Here is a 21,561-nt window from a genome sequence, read left to right as displayed (position 1 = left end):
CCCACCACAGCCAGGGCGGGGCCAACCTGAGGTTGAGAAGATGGAACTCCGGCCTGGTCGCCACCGCGGATGGCGGGGACCTAAAGCACTGGAGATGCCATCTGCCGTCTCCCAGGATGCATCAGCAGGGAGCAGGAACAGAAGTGGAGCAGCTGGGGGTCGGCATTGCAGCGCACTGGGTTAGGCCACTGCCTATGACACTGGCATCCCACATGAGCACCAGTTCAAGTCCTGGCTGCTTTGCTTTCAACCCAACTCCCTGCTAATGCACCTGGGAAAGCAATGGAGGATGGCCCAAGTGCTTGGGTCCCTGTCACCTCCGTGAGAGACCAGGATGCTGTTCCAGGCTCCTGGCTTCCGTCAGGCCCAGCCCTGGCCACTGCAGACATCTGGGGAGTGAACCAGCAGATGAACGAGCTCTCTCTTCTTCTCTCTCCCTAACTCTGCCTTTGAAATAAATAAAGCAATCTTAAAAAGAAAAAAAAAAGTGACTGGGATTCAAACGGCACTCCCAGATATGATGCAGGCACCCCAAGTGGTGGCTTAACCTGCTGTACCACAACACCCACATCACTTACTGCTGGTCTTTTCAACTGAATCAAATGTTTCTTTTTCTATAAACACAAATTCTTCTTGTGTACTCCAAGGATTAGTCAAGGAGGGTAAGATCTTGGCCTGGCTGGGTCAAGGATGTACACCTACATTCTGTGTTTAAGGCTTTGATATACTTTGCCAAACTGCCCTAGAGACAGATGGAAACATTTTACATTTTTAAAAGATTGAAACAGCAGGATTTCCCCCTGGCTGGACAGAGTTCTTGATTAGTGTGAAGGCAGGTCTATCAATTCTACCTTCTCTCCTGTGCTTCCTACTTCTGGTCTCAGACTGAGAAAGACCCGCTTCCTGCACCCTCACGTCGTGTCAGGTGTTCACCCATGCTTGCTTCACCATTACTACGACTTCCTTGTGGTCACTGAAGCGCTGCTTTTATCAAAGCCATACGTGTGCACGTGTGCACGGTCTGATGAGGCAAGGAGGCTCGTGGAGTGAAACTTCACCCTAGAATGCCCGGCCCCGGCGCCCCCTGCCTGCCCCGGCCAAGACGACCTCTCTCAGCTCAGCAGGTTTGAGCATTCTCTTTGCACTTATTGTACTGCAGCCTCTGGAGGATGAGGTCTTCAGGCTCTAGCTACTGACTTTTGTACTTTGGAAGATAGGATTTAACTACACGAGCAAATAAAACACTCTTTAGGGTGCTCGTCCCTACTGACACACACTTGCAGTACAGTCAGGTATCGCAGCGTGGCTAGGCAGCATTAGCCATTACACTAAGTCAAGAGTATGGTGACGTGTCCTCCATTCTGCATGTGGGAGCCGGCAGGCTCTTCTGCCTCAGTCCAACCTTACGAGGTAAACGTGCTCAACTCAACCTCGTGAGGCTTCCCAAGCCAAACCTCAGCCAAGTCATTACCAAATTCTCGACCATGTGGAACCGTCCGTTGCTGTCTGGAGCCTCCAAGTTGTGGAATAATTTCTGGTGCAGCAGTGCCCAACAGTAACAGTACATCATCTTTTATCTTCCTTTCATTTGCTTCAAGTCTACTAAGTCCCGAGCTTTCAATTCTGCTACTATTTCTATGGCACATTTACTCCAAAGCTAACTAAGTGGCATACTTACTGCTCCATTTGGGCTTTTCCAGGTCTTCTATACGCAGGACGAGGGTACACGGTGAGGTCTGGGTGGTCTCCGCACCTACTTCCACTCTGAATTCACTCCTGCACACCAGGCCTCCTCCACGGGAGCCTGTGCCCACCTCCATGCTGGGCCGGCTGCCCCTCAGCACGGTGCACAGCCGCTGTCCTCACTGGGACTCCCGACTTTTCCCCACGATCCACCCCTGCTGCTCCTCTTCCCTCTGTCTACTCCTTATTTTATGGGGGGGGGGGGGTGTGTGGGAGATAACTTCTGAGACTTTTCATGTCCCCCAGACTGTTTATTCCTTCCCTCGGCTAGTTAGTCTGGCTGGGTATAAAATCCCAGGCTGGACGTGGCACCATTTAAATTTGCAGGGCACGGTGCCCTGGCTCTGGCTGCCCAGCTCTGGGGCTGTGGTGAGGCTGCAGGACATCTGACTCCCATCCCTTGTATCTGACCTGCTTTTCCTCAGGCAAGCTCACAGGGCCCTGTGTCTGCTAGGGCTGTGAAGTGCTACAGCGATGTACCTCACAGGTCTAGTTGCATCCATCTTTGCTGGATATTTGCAGAACCCCTTGGATTTTTAATAATTTGTAATCTTTGGCTCTGGGATTAAAATAACTTTGTCATCAATGGTTTCTCCTCCATTTCCTGCTTCTGAAATTGTTATAACTTTGATGTCACCCCTCCTTGGCTTGGTGGTCCTTGTTTTCCAATTATTCTTAACTTTATAACACTTCTAAAGAGTCTTTTATCTCTGCTATCAAATTTTTAATTTCCAAGACTTTTTCTAAATTTTCAGGATGTCCTTTTCTTTAAAAAAAAATCTTGTTTTTATTTCATTGATGCCTTCTTATCTGAGGATCTTAATGACAGCTTTAAAAATATTTCTTCTCTTTATAGTCTGTTTCCCTCCAAGTTGTTTCTGCTTGTTTAGTCTATTTATTTATTTAAATACTAAACGCTTTCCCTGGATGTGTGGCAATTCTGGTGCCACCTACTCACATACAGGACTGGAGGACCAAAAAAGCTGGTTGGAAGCTCTGAGCACGTGGACGTGGACCTAGTGTACGGTGTGGCCTGGCTGAAGTTTTGTGGGCAAATCCTCAATGTCAGTATACTTTTGGTCTTTTCTCTTGGGCAGATAAAAATCCTTGGGAAAAATTCCTCCACAGTCTCCTGTCTCAGGAGTAGGAGAGGCGGGGTGTGTGTGCTGGGGAGGGGAAGGGGTGCTCATGTTCGCTTTATCCTCCAGACTTCACTATGGCTGTCCTGCCCTCCACCGTGCTAACTGCACTCCCAGATGTGAGTCTGGGTTTTGTAGGCCTCAAGCTGATATAATTTTACCTGCCCTTTGAAACCAAAGTGAAAATATTTAGAAAAAGAACAGATGATCAGGGTTGGCGCAGTGACATGGCAGGTAAAGCTGCCACCTGCAGTCCCAGCAACCGATATGGGCACCAGTTCAAGTCCTGGCTGCTCCTCTTCTAGTCCAGTTCCCTGCTGTGGCCTGGGAAAGCAGTAGAAGATGGCCCAGGTACTTGGGCCCTGCACCTGCACGGGAGACCTGGAGGAAGCTCCTGGCTTTGGATCGGCATAGCTCTGGCCGTTGTGACCATCTGGGGAGGGAACCAGTGGATGGAAGACCTCTCTCTCTCCCTCTCTGCAACTCTGCCTTTCAAATAAAGAAATAATTCTAAAAAAAAAAAAAAAAAAAAAAAAAAAAGAACAAATGGCAACTTCTAAAATGCCTGCCTGTTCATGTGACACAAGGCTGGTAGTACCATGTTGCTGGAGTGGAGATCACTCAGCCAGAAGGGCTGACTGAAAAGTGGCTACCATTGGCTGGCGCCGTGGCTCACTAGGCTAATCCTCTGCCTAGCGGCGCCGGCACACCGGGTTCTAGTCCCGGTTGGGGTGCCGGATTCTGTCCCAGTTGCCCCTCTTTCAGGCCAGCTCTCTGCTGTGGCCAGGAAGTGCAGTGGAGGATGGCCCAGGTGCTTGGGCCCTGCACCCCATGGGAGACCAGGATAAGTACCTGGCTCCTGCCATCGGATCAGTGTGGTGCACCGGCTGCAGCGGTCATTGGAGGGTGAACCAATGGCAAAAGGAAGACCTTTCTCTCTGTCTCTCTCTCTCTCACTGTCCACTCTGCCTGTCAAAAAAAAATTTTTTTTCCTCCCCAAATTATTGGTAAGAGAGCAACATAAATTTTAAGACTGTTGCAGAGTTTAGGAAAGATCCTGTGTTTCTTTCACAAATAGATGGTAAGGTTTCAGGGCACATTTCAAGACTTTTTGTACCGTGACTAACCCTAAGTGCTCTCTGAATTAATGACAGTAACCAGCCCGTCACGGATGGCCTAGGGGAGGGCATGTCGTGAGTTCTATCTTCATGTTGTCCTTCACGGTAAATCCACCAGAAATGTCAATGTTTTATCAACGTGTCCTACGACTTGCTCCTCTTTGTCATTAACTAGATGCTCAAACAATTGTCACTCCAATTTACAGCTGGTCCCCTCCTCTTAATGGATTGTGCCAGTTTTGAGTACAAGCTGAAGACACTTGGTTGCACTTGCCTTGGTTCCTATTGATTGAATTCTCACCTTTATCACTTTCGTGCCCTATTATTTTTTACCCGATTTTTCTTTTAGTTTTTAAATAAATTTAAAGCTTACCAAAACAGGGATGTTCTGAATATTTCCAACTCTTTGGTCTGTAATTTTCCCCAAGGGGCTGGTGCTGTGGTGTAGCAGGTAAAGCCGCCACCTACAGTGCCTACATTCCATGTGGGCACCAGTTCGAGTCTTGGCTGCTCCACTTCTGATCCAGCTCTCTGCTGTGGCCTGGGAGAACAGCAGAGGATGGCCCAAGTCCTTGGGCCCCTGCACCCGTGTGGGAGACCAGGAAGAAGCTCCTGGCTCCTGGCTTCAGATCAGCATAGCTCCGGCCATTGCAGTCAACTGGGGAGTGAACCAGTGGATGGAAGACCCCTCTCTCTCTCTCTCTCTGCCTCTCCTTCTCTATGTAACTCTTTCATATAAATAAATCTTTTAAAAAAATTCCCCCAAAACATCTCCACAAACTGCAGTTGAAACAGTACACCCCCAACTCAAACCCCACGCCCCACCCCTGCCCCCGAGTGCAAGGTCCCGGGTGTTCCAAAGCTGTCTGACATGACGAGTAGTAGGAAAAAAAAAATATCAAGACAGAGGTGCTCTGAATGGACGGCCGTGAAACACGGGATGTCTCCAGTTTATGAAACCATGGGCTGAGCAAACACATGGCTAAGGGCCCTCAAGCCCCAGCCCGATTGCTTTCCCACGACCAACTCACCTGGGTGTCCCCCTCGACAGAGCTCCCTGGGGGTGGGGGAGCACCAGGGTCGGGCAGGGGCTCAATCACAACAGCTTTCAACCAGCAGCGACCTGGGCACTCAGCTTCACCCCACTGCCCCGACTGAGGGCTCTGTGATGTACAGGGCCAGCTCTCCCAGAACCGCGTTCCAGTTCTCAAATGCTGTTGCTGACGGCTCTTCTGTTCTCCCGGAACTTGGAGGGGGTGTGTACAGAAGCACGCGGTTGCATTTCTTGCGGGATCGTGAGGGGGATAAATCGGGTGCATGTATTCGCCCTGTCATCTTTACTCAGAACCCGGTTTCTTTTTTAGTGACAGCCGACACAGCACTGCCCCGACTCTTTGAAAGTGCACGGTTTGGTGGTTTCTGTACACCCTCAGCCTTGGGCAACCACCACCAGTGTCTCATGGCAGGACGCTGGATCATGGATCACACCACAAAGAAACCCCACACCTACGAGCAAGTGACTCCCTCCCCGCCAAGCCCTGGTGGCCACCGCTCCACTTCCTGTCTCTATGGATTCGCCTATTTGCCGCGTTACATGTAAATGTAATCGCGTGTGGCTTTTTGCTTGGGTTTCTTTCATTTAGCAAAATTCAAAGATGGTCCGTGTGGCAGCACGTCTCCGTCCTTCACCCCGCCCCTCACTAATCACGGGATGATGCTTCTGTGTATGGCGACACCGCACTGTTTATCCCCTCACAAGTTGCTGGGTACGCGGCTGTTTCCCCTCCTGGGCTATTAATGAAGAATGTTGCCATGAACACTTGTGGGCAAGATTCTGTATGGACACGTCTGCCTATCTAGGAGAAAGCTGAGTCACATGGTGCCTCTATGTCTAACCTTTTGAGGATCTGCCAGATTGTTTTCCAAAGTGGCTGTACCCCCTCCATTCCCACCCGTGCTAAATGTGGTATCTAATTACCACTTGCTACTGTCTTTCTGATTTTCTCCATCCTGGTAAGTTAGAAGTATATTTCACTATGGCATTCATTTGCAGCTCTCTAATGACTAAAAATGGTGAGCATTTTTTCAAGTGTTTTTTTTCCCCCCTTTGGAGAAACAACTATTCAGCTCCTCTGCCCATTCTAAAATGGCAATGTCTTTTCTATTGTTCAGTCATAAGAATTATTTTCATAGTCTCAGGACAAGTCCCTAATCAGATAGGTGATTTGGCAAATATTTTCTCTCAACCGCATCTTGTTTTTTTATTTTTTTTTCACTTTGTTAATGGTGTCCTTTGTAAATTTTGAAGTCCAATTTTTTTTTAACTGACAATTTTGGATCACTTTTGTTTATGATATGAGGTAGGATTCTTTTTTTTTTTTTTTAAAGATTTATTTATCGGGCTGGCGCTGTGGCTCACTAGGCTAATCCTCCGCCTTGCGGCACCGGCACACTGGGTTCTAGTCCCGGTCGGGGCACCGGATTCTGTCCCGGTTGCCCCTCTTCCAGGCCAGCTCTCTGCTGTGGCCAGGGAGTGCAGTGGAGGATGGCCCAGGTGCTTGGGCCCTGCACCCCATGGGAGACCAGGAGAAGTACCTGGCTCCTGCCATCGGATCAGCGTGGTGCGCCGGCCGCGGCAGCCATTGGAGGGTGAACCAACGGCAAAGGAAGACCTTTCTCTCTGTCTCTATCTCTCACTGTCCACTCTCAAATAAATAAATAAATATTTATTTATTTATTTGAAGGTCAGAGTTACACAGAGAGAGGAGAGGCAGAGAGAAAGAGGTCTTCCTTCCGTTGGCTCACTCCCCAGATGGCTGCAATGGCCGGAGCTGCACTGATCTGAAGCCAGGAGCCAGGAGCTTCCTCCAGGTCTCCCACGCGGGTGCAGGGGCCCAAGGATTTGGGCCATCTTGTACTGCTTTCCCAGGCCACAGCAGAGAACTGGGTTGGAAGAAGAGCAGCCGGGACTAGAACTGGTGCCCATATGGGATGCTGGCACTTCAGGCCAGGGCTTCAACCCGCTGCGCCACAGCGCCGGCCCAGAGGCAGGGTTCTAACTTCACTCCTTGCCAGGTGGCTCTCCAGTGTGTGAAAAAAGACTGCTCTCCCCGCTGACCTGTCCTGGCATCTCTGTTAATGCTAGGGGGCGTTTCTGGCCCGTTTCCTCCCATTCCTTTCTATGCTCACCTGAATGAGCGCTAACCCTGGCAAGAGCGTCCCCACAGGAGCTCTTCTCCACCAAGACGGACGTGGCTGCTCCGTGTCACTGGCATTTTCACAATGTCAGTGGTTAGTTTTTTTAGACTGAAATCTTTACTACATTTAGAGCTTGCATGTATGGTCAACCAGCTGTTTTAACACGTTTCAAAAATACTCCCTCTCTGAAAAACCATTTTATTAGTGCAAGCTACTTCTATTTCATGTCAGAGACCAGTCTACTCTTTTGCCAATAACACAGATTTAATTATTTAGGTTTAGAAAAGCTGTTAATACCTAGTAAGTCAAATCTCTCCTCATTGGTTTTCTTCTTCAGGTAATTTCTTGGCTATTTTAATTTGCTTTATTATTGGAGATGAATTTCAAAATCATCTGCCTTGTGCCTCCTTCCTGTCCCTGCCCAAAAACCCCATAAGGATATTTATTACTGGAAATATAGGACATTTATAGATTAATTTTAAAGGACCCACATGGTTTTTATTATTATTATTAGGCACACACAGAGCTCTCATCTGCTAGTTCACTCTCCCCAAATGCTCCAGTGGCCGGGGCTGGATCAGGCTGCAGCCAAGAGCCGGGGACTCCACCCAGGTCTCCTAAGTGTGTGGTAGGGATCCAGCTCCATGAGCCATCACCTGTGGCCTCCCAGGGTCTACATTAGCAGGAAGCTGGAATCAGGAGCTGGAGCTGGGATTTGAACTCAGGCACTGAGGCATGGATATGGGCATCTTACCCAGCATCTTCACTGTTCAGCCAGACGTCCCCTTAAAGACCTTCATCTTTCCAGGCCCTAGGCTTGTTCACTCAGGGTCATTATATCTCTTTCCACCCACTGGAGGCTTTCTATTATGTCCCTCGGTCTTAAGTTTTGGCTTTTGTTTTGTTTTTCATTTAGATTCTCTGGACTCATTTTGTTAAAATATTAAGGTCCCAAAAAAACATATGTGAAATTTTTAGCCTTACACATGTCTAAAGTGCATTTCATGAAACTTTGTATTTTTGCGTTATACTCTAAATGGGATTTTCTTTTTCAGCTTATCTTCTGTACACTTATCCTGAGCCCAGGTACATCTACATATGTAGCCTATGTAGCCTAAGACGTTCAACTGGGAAAAACAAATGAAGTAGATTTTTCAGATAAAATCTTATCATTTGAAAATAACGATCAAGTTTCCCTTTTCTTTCTCAATATTCATATCTAATTTTTTGTCTTCTGTTACTGCATTAACTAGAAAATGCAGAAAATTTTCTGGCTTTAGTAAGAAAACTTATAGTCTGATCTTTCACTCCTGAATATGAGGAAAATTCCCAACAGTAAGGAAATATCTTTGTTCCTGGTTTACTCAAAGATACAAAGATTGGATTTTTATCTTTTTTTTTTTTTTTTTTTTTTTTTAAGATCGATTTATTTGAAAGGCAGAGTTACAGAGAAAAAGGGAATGAAAGACAGATCTACCTACAGGTTCACTCCCCAGATGGCCGCAATGACTGGGACAGGGCACCTGGAAGCCAGGAGCCTAAAACTCCACCTGGGTCTCCCATGTGGGTGGGCCATCTTCCGCTGCTTTCCCAGGCTTTCAGCGGGGAGCTGGATCAGAAGTGGAGCAGCCAGGCCTTGAACTGGCGCTCCCAGGGGATGCCAGCGTCGCCGACAGCAGTTTAACCGGCTGCACCCCAGCACCGGCACCAAAGGCTGGACTTCCGCAACACACTGGTGACTTCTCAGCTCCATTCGGAGGACCGGCTGGTCTCCTCTGACCTGCTGCTGTGATGAACGGTGCAGGTGCTTTCCGAGCACGGGGCCAGCCTTCGCTACTGAAGTAGCCCTGCTGCTGGAAGGGCACAGGCTACCGTGCCTGACGGTGTGTGCTGTGCTCTCTGATAGAGACACAGCACCCCCAGGGCAGGGGCTGAATGCCAGGCCTCTCCCTGACCTCCGCAGGTCGCGTGCGAGGCCCAGCGCTGCTCCCCATCTTCCGCTGGATAAACAGCCCGTGACTCTTTTCTGAGGGTTCCGTGATCGGCCCCAGAGACACGGGGTGAGGACGACAGGGTCGTGCACGCGGTGAGCAGCGAATGGACGATCAGTGAGTCAGTCAGTGTGCTGCCCCCGAGGCCTTACTCTCTGGAAGGCTCCTGAAAAAGCTGCTCTTCAGGAGGGAAGAAAAGCGCCGCGGTGGCTGTCAGAGCCCAGGCCCCGTCCGGAAACACCTGGAGAAGAGCCTGCCAGCGGCAGTGCGCTCAGCGGGGACTGAGAGCGGGGAGCCGGCCTTTGGCCGCAGGAGCTAAGCCCGGGGAAGCTTCACAGGGGAAATATCCTAGGAGCCGAGAGAATGCAGCAGGAAGAGGCGTCTCTCGGGTCCATCCGTGGCTGCCAAATGGCAGATGTCAGCCCATTCTGCCGGAGAAGGAGCCAGAAAACGGGCCAGGTGTCCCGGTGGGAGACCAGACTCTCCCTGCCACTCAACAGAGCGCCCTGAGAGGGGAGCGAGGGAGGACAACACAGCTACGCGGCCGCAGCCCTTCCGCCGCCTCTCCCTCCAATCCCGACCCCTCCCCGGGCTCTGGTCCCAGCTGGCGTGCGCGACGCTGGCGCAGCATCCCCGGGGCTCTGGGCCTCGGGACTCTCGCTCCTCCTGCTCCCGGCTCCCCCTCAGCACCCTGCCCTGGGCGCCAGGAGGTGAGCAGAGGTCCGGAGAGAAGACAAGGCTGCTCCCAGGGGGTGAGCTCTACGCCTGGCAGAGACCCAGAGGGCCGGGCCCCGCCTCTGCGGGAAGAGGCCTCCCTGGGTTCCACTGGCAGCTCCACTCCACACATACGAGTCCCAGGGGCCGGCCGAAGGGATATTTTGGTCTCAGCAACAAAGTGGAGAAAACATTTCTCTGAACCCTACCCTCTCCAACCTCTGACATGCCCCACCTTCAAGAAGAAAAAAAGTTCTGTGTGTGCAGAGGGAAGGGGGATGGGGCGGGGTGGGGAAGTTATTTTCTTCCACAATAAAGAAAAGTCAACAGGATGTTCTCCAAAGCTACAAATATACTTTTGCAAACAGTAAATATCTCCATTAGCAGCATGATGCCAGTTGGCTAATTCTGTCTCAGTAAAACCCTTCCAAAAACACTCCTGCTCTTGTGTAACGTCTATTTACAACAACAGCTCTTCTGCATTTTGCATTCGCTGGGTTTCTCAATCTTTTGTTCCTCACCCCCTCTGTTGCAGAGGCAGAGACAAGAGGCAGGCCCAGATGGCAGCTAGGTGGGGATCCCCTGGTCACCCCGGCCTTCTCCGGAGGCTGCAGCACTCGCATCACACGGAGAGTCAAGGACACGGAGACCCAGGCGTGCCTCCCTCGAGTCCCTGGCCTCTAGAGTGCGCCTGGGCCTGGCCTAGGGGTGGAGAGAATCCTGAACCAGTGCGATCCATCTACCCCACCCTGGATCTCTCTGGTAGCTCAAGCTGGCCAAGATTCCCCAGTGTTGGGGGAGGGGGAAGGGCGGGCGGGCTCAGCAGAGTAGGCGGCAGTTGATAGTGGCTGAAATCCTGGCTCCCCCGGGAGTGGTCTGGGCCTGAGTCACTGTCTCGGCAGAGCAGGAAGGTGGGCGAGAGGCAGCAGCTTCTGCAGGCTGGGAAGACGGGCCCTTCCCCCACCTTCCGCGACTCCATCCTTGGGCTGCCTGCACTGGTCGGCCAGGGCAGGGCTCATCCAGAGTCATCTGGCTCGGGCACGACAGCTGCTTGCAGGGTGCCATCCTCCTGTCTGAGGGGCCAGCTGGCCAGGATGCCCAGGGCCACGGAGAGTTCAGCCTGAGCCGGGGCGTGCGCGATGCCGCCAGAGGGGGGGAAATGAACCGAGCTGGACGGCATCCATGTCAGCGCCCATGCCCACCGTCTCCGCCCCCCAGATCAGCCGGGTCCAGAGCCAGAGCGCGCGGAACGGGCCGCCAGTCTGCGGAGGTATGTGTGGGTTTAAAAATAAAAGGCATGACTCTGCCTTGGCTGACTGGTTCCTGGGACTGCAGCACTCCCCTAGCTCAGCTGTGAGTCCCTCCTCCCCCGCCACTCCCCCAGGCTGACCTCTGGAGTGAGTCACGCCACGTGAAGTCATACAACCGCAGGGAGTGCGCGGTGAAGGCAGGCGGCTGTGTGTCGAGCACCTATGACTGTCAGGGTCTGTGCCAGTGCACGTGGCACACGGGCTCACTTCAAAGCACTCCACACCTGCACCGCACGCCGAGGGGCCAAGCCGGGAGACCTTGCCCGAGTTACCTAACCTCCTCGGGTCTCAGGCTCCTCGGCTCACAGGCGAGCCGTGAAGACTCCGTGAACTGCATGCCTACAGCAGCTCCCGAGAGTCAGTAGGTAGTCTGAACGCGGTGCGAAGGAGGGGAGGGTGGTAGCTGGATGATGGCCAAGAACCCGAGGCTCCGAAGGGGTGCGACTTGCACGGTCACACGGAGATGCGTACACTCCAAAGAACCAGGAGGAGACCTGGAATGCTCTTCTGTTTCGGGGGCAAGCAGCTGCCCTATACCATACGGCACCACAGACTGCCCAAGTTACACACGTGCTTAAAATGGAGTGGCGGTAACTCTGTCCTAACTAGCAAGAGGATCCGTGAAGCTGACGGGGCGTAAAAAGTCAGGAAGAGAAAGACAGGCAGCTCAGGCCCTTTGGTGGTTTTGGAGGGGGAGGAGCAGCTATTGAAGAAACACCTTCAGATCCGATTGACAAGTTACTACCTATTCTCATCCCATTCTCTGAGACGGGGAGGGGGAGGGAGACAAGGCTCTGTGACGTGCAAGTCGTGGAAGTGGAAGTCCTCCTGCTCTCTTTACAAGCCAGAGGGAAGCCTCCAGGGCCTCAGCTCCTCCGACAGCTCGCGGTGGCTCGGATGCACCTGCCAGGAGCAGCGGACCAGCGGGCTTGCACATCTGTCCCTCACCAGCCAGGGACTGGGACAGCGCTGCCACACGACCCGTCTCCTCTTTCCTCTCAAACTGCCAGCTGGAAAGCAGGAGGTAGAAGCAACACTGAGAAAGGAAAATGACTTCTACTGCATCTTTTTAAAAATTATTTATGATTTATTTATTTATCTATCTGAAAGGCAGACTTATGGAGACAGAGATGGAGAGAGAGCGAGTGAGAGAGAGAGAGAGCGAGCGAGAGAGAGAGCACTTCCATCCACTGGTTCACTCCCTAAATGGCTGGGCTAGGCCAAAGCCAGGAGTCAGGAATTTCTTCCAGGCTTCCCACAGGGGCGCAGGGGTCCAAGCACTTGGCCATCCTCCGCTGCTTTCCCAGGTGCATTACCAGGGAGCTGGATCAGAAGTGGAGCAGCCAGGTCTTGAACCAGCGCCAATAAGGGATGCCGGCATCGCAGCCAGAGGTGTGACCAATTATGCCATGACGCTGGTCCTGAAAACTGACTTCTGTGCCCTTGTCTAGGTCATCTACCCATCTTGGCCACAGTGGTTAACCACTGTCTCTGTCATAGCAATGATGAAAAAGTAAAGAGAATTATGGGAGCAGGTGTTTACCCTAGTGGTTAAGACATCGGTGACCCACACTGGGGTGCCTGGGTTCGATTCCTGGCTCTGGCTCCTGACTCCAGCTGTTTGCTAACAGACACCCTGGGAGGCAGCAGTGATGGCTCAGGTAGTGGGGTTCCTGCCACCCACATGGGAGACCCGGATGGAGTGCTTGGATCCCAGGTTTGGCCCTAGCCCAGCCCCGGCTGTTGTGGGCATCTGGAGAGCAAACCAACAGATGGCAGCTCCCTGTCTTTCAAATAAACAAAAAATTTAAAAAGCATTACGAAATATCATAAACACTCAAAAAACCACAGAGAATCCATACTAAATACTCAAGTATCCACCACCTGACTTTGTCAAACCCTGACCTGAAGTCACACTTGCTGCAGGGCTTCCTCTCTGAGCCACGTTCAGGGTAGGATCCTGCTGACGCTCTGAGGACCACACCCTGGCACCTGCTCCTCCTCCCCTCCCTTGTTACCCTAGAGCAGGGGTGGGGAACCTTCTTCCTGCCAATGGCCATACAAAATACCAGCTTAGAACTTTGCCTGCTATTTGGAGTCCTCCTGGCAGGGCCAGGCCAAAGGATTCCGTGGGCCCTACAGAAACCACTGCTCCGAGGTCAGTACTGATGGTTTCCATACTTTCACCACGCAAGTTGCAGCCCACAGGCAAGATGTAGTACAGTTTACAGGTGCACAGCTCACCATTCCGAGGCAGCGGACCTCTGAGGTCCGCCCAAGTCGGCACACTCAGTTCTCTCACTCCTAACTGTGACATGTACTTCTGCGTGTAGAGATGTCGCACTGTAGCTCTGACTCCCCCAGGCTGGGCATCTGCACGCTAAGACGAAGGGGAGGCTCTGGCTGCACGAATGCACGACTTTCTCTTGGGTGGGGGGAGCTGCCTCTCTGAGGACAGAATCTCCAAGGGACAGTCCCCCCTGGGGGCACGCTCAGTACCCCTGGGGGCATGCACAGTCCCCCTCAGGGGCATGCGCAGTCCCCCCTAGGGGCATGGACAGTCTCCCTCTGGGGGAGCGCTCAGTCCCCCCTGGGGGCATGGACAGTCTCCCTCTGGGGGCACATTCAGTCCCCCTCTGGGGCATGCACAGTCCCCCTCTTGGGGCATGCACAGTCCCCTCTGGGGGCACGGACAGTCCCCCCCTGGGGGTGTGCTCAGTTCCCTCTGGGGGCACGCTCAGTACCCCTGGGGGCATGCACAGTCCCCCTCTAGGGGCGCACTCAGTCCCCTCTGGGGGCATGGACAGTCCCCCTCAGGGGCATGGACAGTCTCCCTATGGGGGCGCACACAGTCCCTTCTGGGGGTGCGCTCAGTCCCACTGCTCCCACCTTCAGGTACTCCCTACTGCCACATTTCCAAGTTTTTTGCCAGTCTGATGCCTGTGACATGGCAACTTACTGCTGCCTCATCTGCTTCTCCCCGATTACTACAATGACTGAAAATCTTTGTATAAGCTTTTGTCCACTCGGGTGTTCTGTTCTACAACATGACTGGCAGCTTTCAAATCTGTGGATTCAGTCCCCCTCTGCATTTCATGTCTTGTCTTGTCTTGTCTTGTCTTGTCTTTTCTTTCTTTCTTTCTTTTTTTTTTTTTTTTTTTTTTTTTTTTTTGACAGGCAGAGTGGACAGAGAGAGACAGAGAGAAAGGTCTTCCTTCTGTTGGTTCACCCTCCAATGGCTGCTGTGGCCAGTGCACCGTGCTGATCCGAAGCCAGGAGGCAGGTGCTTCTCCTGGTCTCCCATTGGGTGCAGGGCCCAGGACTCGGGCCATCCTCCACTGCACTCCCAGGCCACAGCAGAGAGCTGGCCTGGAAGAGGGGCGACCAGGACAGAATCCGGCGCCCCGACCGGGACTAGAACCCGGTGTGCCGGCGCCGCAGGTGGAGGATTAGCCTAGTGAGCCGCGGCGCCGGCCTCCCCTCTGCATTTCTTATAACCCCACAGAAAACCACCAACCCAGCCACCCACGCACCCTATCTTCAGCTCATGGAGTACAGGCTCTAGTCTCAGTTATTCGTAACGATGTTCTGAGATGGCTGTTTAGAAACATGGTGCGTTTCGAGTAACCATCATTCCCTACATGTCATTCCACTGCATGCCAGTGTCAAAATTAGCCGTGACCACAGTGGGGAAAGCCGCTGCCTGCACTGCAAGCATCCGTAATGGGCACCGGTTCAAGACCCGGCTGCTTCACTTCTGATCCAACTCTCTGCTGTGGCCTGGGAAAGCAGGAGAAGATGGCCCAAGTGCTTGGGCCCCTGCACCACGTGGAAGACCTGGAAGAAGCTCCTGGCTCCAGAATGGTGCAGCTCTGGCCATTGTGGCCAATTGGGGAGTGAACCAGTGGATGGAAGACCTCTCTCTCTCTGTCTCTGCCTCTCCTCGCCTCTCCTCCTCTCTCTGTGTAACTCTTTCAAATAAATAAAAAAATCTTTCAAAAAAAATTCGCCATGACATTAACTGATGTGGGTCATTCTTTAAAAAAATGAAAAAGCACATAAAACAGAAAATGTCAGTGTATTACACATATGTGTTTACTGTGTAAAATTTTTACTTCATATGGGCACCGGGTTCCAGTCCCGGCTGCTCCTCTTCCAGGCCAGCTCTCTGCTGTGGCCCAGGAGTGCAGTGGAGGACGGCACAGGTACTTGGGCCCTGCACTTGCATGGGAGACTAGGAGGAAAGCCCCGGCTCCTGGCTTCGGATCGGTGCAGTGCACCGGCCATAGCGGCCATTTGTTGGGGGAGAACCAACAGAAGAAAGACCTTTCTGTCTCTCACTGTCTAATTCTGCCTGTTAAATTAAAAAACAAAACAAAACAAAAACAACTTTTACTTCAAGCACGTATGTGACGTATGTATGTGGATGCACGTGTGTGACATGTAATGCCAAAGGTTTTTCTAACTCTGACTTGCAGTCAAAAAATCTTGCAAACCACCACCCAAGTGAGCCTGCCTGTGCCCAGCCCTCTCTTCGGAGCCGTCGGGCAGGCTACTGCCACAGCGACATGACTGAACACCATCTTCGTCACGCCACATCCCTGCTCCACAGCCTTCCATGCAAAAGCCTCGGCTCAATTCCAGCCCCTCAGCACGACACCGTGAGCGCCGCGCAGTGCGGCTCCGAGCCAGGGTGCCAAAGGCCCTTGCCAAACCATGGCTGCTGACACCCGGAGGGGCCTCCTGACCCCCAAGCCCGGGCTGCGTTCTGTCTCTGCACCTTTTCCACGCCCTCCTCTCTCCTGGATCCCTCTCAGTCCCCACAGAAACAGCGCGTTCCCGCCAAGCCGAGGCTCAGGTAGCACAGGCCGAGTTCTGGCTCCTGCTTACACTGCTCCTGGCTGCTGCCGCTGCTGTTCAACGACCGGGTTTTGTTCTGAATCCCCAGAACTTTCCGTACGCGGGTCTTTTAAATGTCCCCCAACAGCAGAGACTGTACATGTGGCAGTGCCAACACACCCTGGCTAAGTCAAAGACCCTCAGCGATCTGACCAACCTGGGAACGCGCTGCCACTTTTCTAACGCTCTTGTTTGACAGAACACTCCGGAGACGTGGAGGTTTTAGTTCTGGTTCTGCCAGGCACTCACTGAGAAAATTCTACCGAAGGGTGGATGTGAGAATGAAGTCAGACGATGGAAGGAAACTGTATTTGAAAAGTTACCGCCGGGAGTGCGTGTGTGGCCTTGACCTAAGGTGCCAGTGCCTGGGTTCGGCTCCTGGCTCCAGCTTCCCAACAACGCAGACCCTGGGAGGCGCTGGGTCATGCCACTTAGTCAGTTAGTCCTTGCCACCCTAATGGGCGCCCTCGATTGAGCTCCTGACTCCAGGCTCCAGCCCTGGCCTACCCAGGCTGTTGGGGACATTCGGAGAGTGCACCAGCAGATGGGAACCCTGTCTCTCTGCCTCCACTCCTCATCCCAAACCCACACACAGCAAAGTGCACATGGCAGATGTGGGGCAGTAATGGTAATCATGGGGGCAGAGACTCCACTGAGAATGTCTGGAACTAAACACGGTTTAACGTTTGAAAGTAAACATGGCTTTAACGGCTCCTTCTGACCCAGGAGTTCACTCCCTGCATTCGACAGAGACCTATCAGACATGTGCCATGTGCGTGATGGTTGGAGCTGATGGGAGAGAGGCGCAAGCTGGTCACACCTGGAAGACCCTGGAAGTGCCCTGGGGGAGGCTGTCTGGTTGTACAGAACATTCTAGTACAGCAGCAGGGAGAAGCCACTTCCGACAGCCAGGTGAACAAGGCCACCTGTACAGGCTTGCAGAGTTGCGTGCGCAGGAGGGAACAGAGCCAGAGCCGGCCAGACCCAGGGGGGCCTAATGGGCCACACCCAGACTTGGGCCTTTATCAGGACAAAGAACGATGGAGAGGGCGCGGGGACGCCCACCTCCAGGAATGCAATATTCAAGGGGCAGAGGGACCCAGCAGAGTCGGAAAAAGCCCCTATCTGCAGACGGGCTCTGCTTTCTCCACAGCAAACTTGGGCAGCCAAGTGTCAACTGGGATCACCCATCTCATGTGACAGACGGGAAAAAGAAGTCAAAGACAGGTCAGAGGTCTGACGAGGCCAGCCTGGGAGTGACGGACCCGGAACCAGAACCAGAACACAGCAGCCGCCTCCTGGCCAAATCCATCTGCGCTGCCCCTCGCCGCCCTCCTTCCCAGGATAACGCCCTTTCCCGAGGACCATCAAGGTGTGGGCTTCCAGGCCCCGGTCATCAATTCTACGTCCAGAATTCTCTGTCCAGATCATAATGAAGACACAGGAGAGGGGGACGGAGAAGCCTCTGGCCCGCGGCCAGGAGGTCAATCAATGATCTAATCATCGCCTGCCTTCTTCATGGCTGAAAGGTGGGCGGGCAGGTGGTTCAGGAAGGCGGCAGGTATCCACTAAACAAACAGGGGGTGGGTGGGCTGCCTGCAGAGAGGAAGCAGAGAATAAAGGCCTCTCACTCTTCACGCGAAGTCCAGTGTGCAAAGGGCATCAATACTGGCCGTTTCTCACTGTGACATTTTGAAAGCCCGGCCTGGCACAGAACAATGGTTACCCTCGGGAGACCACGGGCCTTGTGCCCCTAGGCCTTGATTCATGATGACTGGCATAGCCCGTGTACTTGGTGAACTTGACCTTGGCCGTCAGCCTCCCATGATGGTTCTACGTCACTCTGAGCTCTCTCCCTACAGAGAAGTCCAGTCTCAGATGAATGGATGGATTCATGCTGCGAGCAGGAAAACCACTCTGGGAGTGAATCAGAAGGGCCCGGCCCTGGTCCTCTTGCCAGCGACTGAGTTAGGAACTGAGTTGTAATTGTGTGCCCAGGCGCCGGTGCCGTTCCCCTCTCGGGGAGAGAGGGTCAGGGTCCACGCAAGAGATGACGCGGAAGCCCCGCTGAGCAGGAAGAGCAAAGAATCTCCGCTCTGAGGGACAAAGGCACCCTTTTGGTTGTGACCCCGGTGCCAAGAGGTACCAGGGTGTGCATGTATGGGTCCATCAACTCTACTCAGTAAAAACCTCAGCTCGTGCTGGGCAGCCAGCCGCCAATTTCAACGCTCTCCCACCCGGCGGACGGCAGGACATCGGTGACGCGTTTTTCAGAAAAAGCAGCTTTCTCCAAGACAGGTGGAAACCACTGGCCTCAGATTACCCAGAAGCCCGTGGGTGGCCGCAGCGGTCTCTGCTCTGCTGCCCTCCCTCCCAGCTTGATTTGGCTCTGGAAGCTGTCAACGCCAACCCGAGCAGCCAAGCATCCGCACTTTGCACTTTTTACTCCCAAAACCGAGGCAGGAGGACGCCCCCGGTTCACGACGCATGCTCCAAGGGAGTAGGGAACTGAAGAACTGCCGCTTGCCTGTTGTTAACTAGGTTAGGACAAGACGGGAAGGTTCCTTTTTAGGGCTCCAGCCCCTAGCAGCTCCTGCCGGGGCTTATTAGGGCCTTGCTCCCCGCTCGCCGCCATGCGCAGCTCACGGCTCTAGGACATCTGTCAGTCAATGAGTTTCAGAAGCAGCCGCGGAAGGGGAGTGGGCCTTGACGCTAACTGACATCAGCGGCTTCCAATGGGCGCGCCTTCTGTGAGGCGGGCACATGGTAGCCGGGCAAAGCCTCCCTGATGGGTATCCTGCCTTCTCCCTGCGTTCCTGCCTGGTTATCGTGCAGCTAACTTTGCAGAAACAAACAGGCTGCACTCTGGGAACACAGCGGCAAACCAATGGCCCCTGGGTTCTAAAAGGAACCGATTCACACAGGTGCACTTTAAGCTGGATCTCCGAGGTCTGGGGTTCTGGTGGAGTTTCTAGGACGTGAGAGGAAGGTAAAGCCCTTGGCATGAGCAGCCCCCAAGGACGGCCCAGGCAGGCAGGCAGGCTGGCCACGGCTCTCTCCTGTAATCCAGAGCCAGCAACACGGCCAGGGCGAACTGAGTCCCACTAAAGAAATCAACCACTGGCAGCACTACGAGAGCGTCCACTCCGAGTCAGGGTTCGGCCAGTGCTGCGGCACCTGGAGTTGGGGTCTGCCCCACCCTGGCTGCTTTTCCCCTAGTTGGCCAACTCCCTGACGCTTAGGCTTGACTTCCTGTCTTTCGGAGGGCACCCGGGAAGCAGTGCGGCGAGCTGCCCGTCTGGCCCCTTCCTAAGCACCAGCACGCTTGCCTCGTCCTCCGAAGAGCTAGCGGTGCAAGGCGAAGCCGGGCCCCGACCGCCAGAGCTGAGCTCCGGGGCGCCCGGCGCGGGGTGGGGGACGGAGGCACCGGCTCCGCCTGGAGGGGCAGTTACACGACAACGGGGGCAGAAAAGCCCCCTCACTTCAAGGCGCCGGGCAGGGGTGGTGGCGAGGCGGGTCCGGCTCGTCGGGAAGAGTCGGACGCGGGGTCCCCGGCTACGGGGACGCTCCGGTCCATCACCCCGGGGGGACCCCCGGACGACCCCAGGGCGAGGGTAGAAGGGGCCGGCGCGCGCCGGGCCCGGGGCTCCAAGCGCCCCTGGCCGTGGAGCCTCACTCACCAGCTCATGGTCCCGCACCTGGCTCGGCCGCCGGGGTCCTCTCCCGCAACCTGGTCCTCGGGGATCACTTCCGGATTCAGCCAGTCTCCAGGAAGTGACGCGCCGCCCCCTCCGCCCGGAAGAGGCGTCGGGGGGCGGGGCCCGGCCGTTAACCTGTTGGCTGCCGGGAGCGCGCGGCGCCTCTCGCTTGCTGGCGACCCTGGCGTGCTGGCCCCAGCGATGGTGGACCCCCGTGCTGTCCCCGCCTCCTCGCCTCAGCCTCTGTGTGCGAGGTGGTTTCTGACTCAGAGAGCGGGGCTTTGGCCGTGGGCTCCGCGCGTGTCTTTCCGACTTTGCTTATGCACAGCCTCTTGCAAACAAATGGATCTGGGCGGCTTCCAAGGGGCTCAGGGCTCTGCATACACGTAGAACAGGCGCTTTGTGGGTTGGGGTAGATTTTTCTCCACGTGCCTTCCTCTGCGGAACGCAAATGATAGGAATGACCCCATTCTTTCTGTTCCTTCCTTTCCCAAATGTCAGAAGTTTCAGCCTCTTGCCCTGGGGCCCTCCCACAGCTGCTACCCTGCAGGGAGCCCATAAACAGGCGCTTACAATAGTGATAGTAGTAAGGGTGAGGTCTAGAAAAGTCAGGGGCTCTCGCTCCATCCTTGACACCACAAGTCACATCCCTTCCCTGGGGCTGGGTCCTCTCATCCCTAGGATGGCCATCGCCCAAGTCTCCACCTCTGACACAGCCAGCGAGATCTTCAGGGTTACTCGGGGGGATGCTGGCCTTGGAGGAGTCCGTCTGGAAAGTGGCTGCTCTGAACTGAGTCGGTCTCCCACCGTGGCCGGGGGCTCGGCTGGGCCTCTTGTCCTGTGCACCCCTGCACTGCGCCCACAAGTCTGATGCCCAGAGCGCTGGACCCTGGGCTGAACAAACACCTCCCTGTGCTGTGGGGAGCTCAGCCTGCAGGCTCAGCAGAGATGCAGGGCAAGGGTGGGTTTCCCAGTGAAAGCCGAGGGGCCTGGGTGCCAGGAGCCCGTGCTGGAGTTAAGGGAGCAGAGGTCTACATGGGGGACAAAGCTGTTTCCAGGAGGGAAAGCTGCCCAAGAACCGGCTTGGTCCTCGGTCCCTCGACCTCTCCTGGTGAGGTTTACGGGTGCTCCTCATTGAGCCTGTCTCAGGTTCGTCCTGTGCCACACAGATGACTAAGTCTGAGGGACACAAGCGCTTAACACCTTCCATTGCTTTCCCAGGCGCATCAGCATGGATGCTGGATCGGAAGTGGAGCAGCCAGGACTCGAACCGGCGCCCATATGGGAGGAGGCAGTGGCTTAACCTGTTGCACCACAATGCCAGCCCCTAGGCATTGGGTTTTTATGTGGTTTCGTTGCCTTGATGCTTCCTGCTCTGCACCTGCTCAGCACGATGTCCCAGAACACCTGGGGCAGCCAGGCCAAGGGTGTGGGGGGAGGGGAAGAAAGAGGATGAGTCTAGTGGTGGGGAGCCCACACGGATTACCCAAAGATCAGATGCCCAGCTGGCAAGCAGCAGTCAGGGCCAGGGATACCTGTCTGGACCCTGGCTCCGCCTCCAACTGACTTCAGGGGGTCTCTGCTCCTGCAGGCTTCATCTTCCTTGGTTGCAATATGAAGTGTCCAGGGTAGATCTGAGAGGGCAGGTGAGTGTCCTCCCATGTGCCACCTTGACTTGTTCACCACTGGTTACCTGGAGTGCCATCTTGGAGTGTCTCAAGACTGCCATTGGTGGGGAAGTTCTGTGATTG

General features: G+C 54.2%; 1 protein-coding gene across 3 annotated transcripts in view; it reads right to left on the bottom strand.

The window, feature by feature from the left end:
• Positions 1-19,929, bottom strand: part of BIN3 (bridging integrator 3) — a 41,988-nt gene extending 22,059 nt beyond the window's left edge. The window contains exon 1 of one of the 3 annotated variants that reach the window (XM_008249867.4): positions 19,793-19,929. In XM_008249867.4, coding sequence (XP_008248089.1) covers positions 19,793-19,800 — 8 coding nt within the window. In that variant the 5' untranslated portion in view covers positions 19,801-19,929. The remainder of the gene's footprint in view (positions 1-19,792) is intronic. The other 2 variants (XM_017338320.3, XM_051836749.2) reach the window with 2 other exon arrangements.
• Positions 19,930-21,561: the final 1,632 nt, after the last annotated feature.

Source organism: Oryctolagus cuniculus, chromosome 8 (assembly GCF_964237555.1).
Source record: "Oryctolagus cuniculus chromosome 8, mOryCun1.1, whole genome shotgun sequence".
In the NCBI taxonomy this organism is placed as follows: Eukaryota; Metazoa; Chordata; class Mammalia; order Lagomorpha; family Leporidae; genus Oryctolagus; species Oryctolagus cuniculus.
The sequence above is the reverse complement of the archived record's forward strand: the minus strand, read 5'-3'. Positions and strand labels throughout refer to the sequence as shown.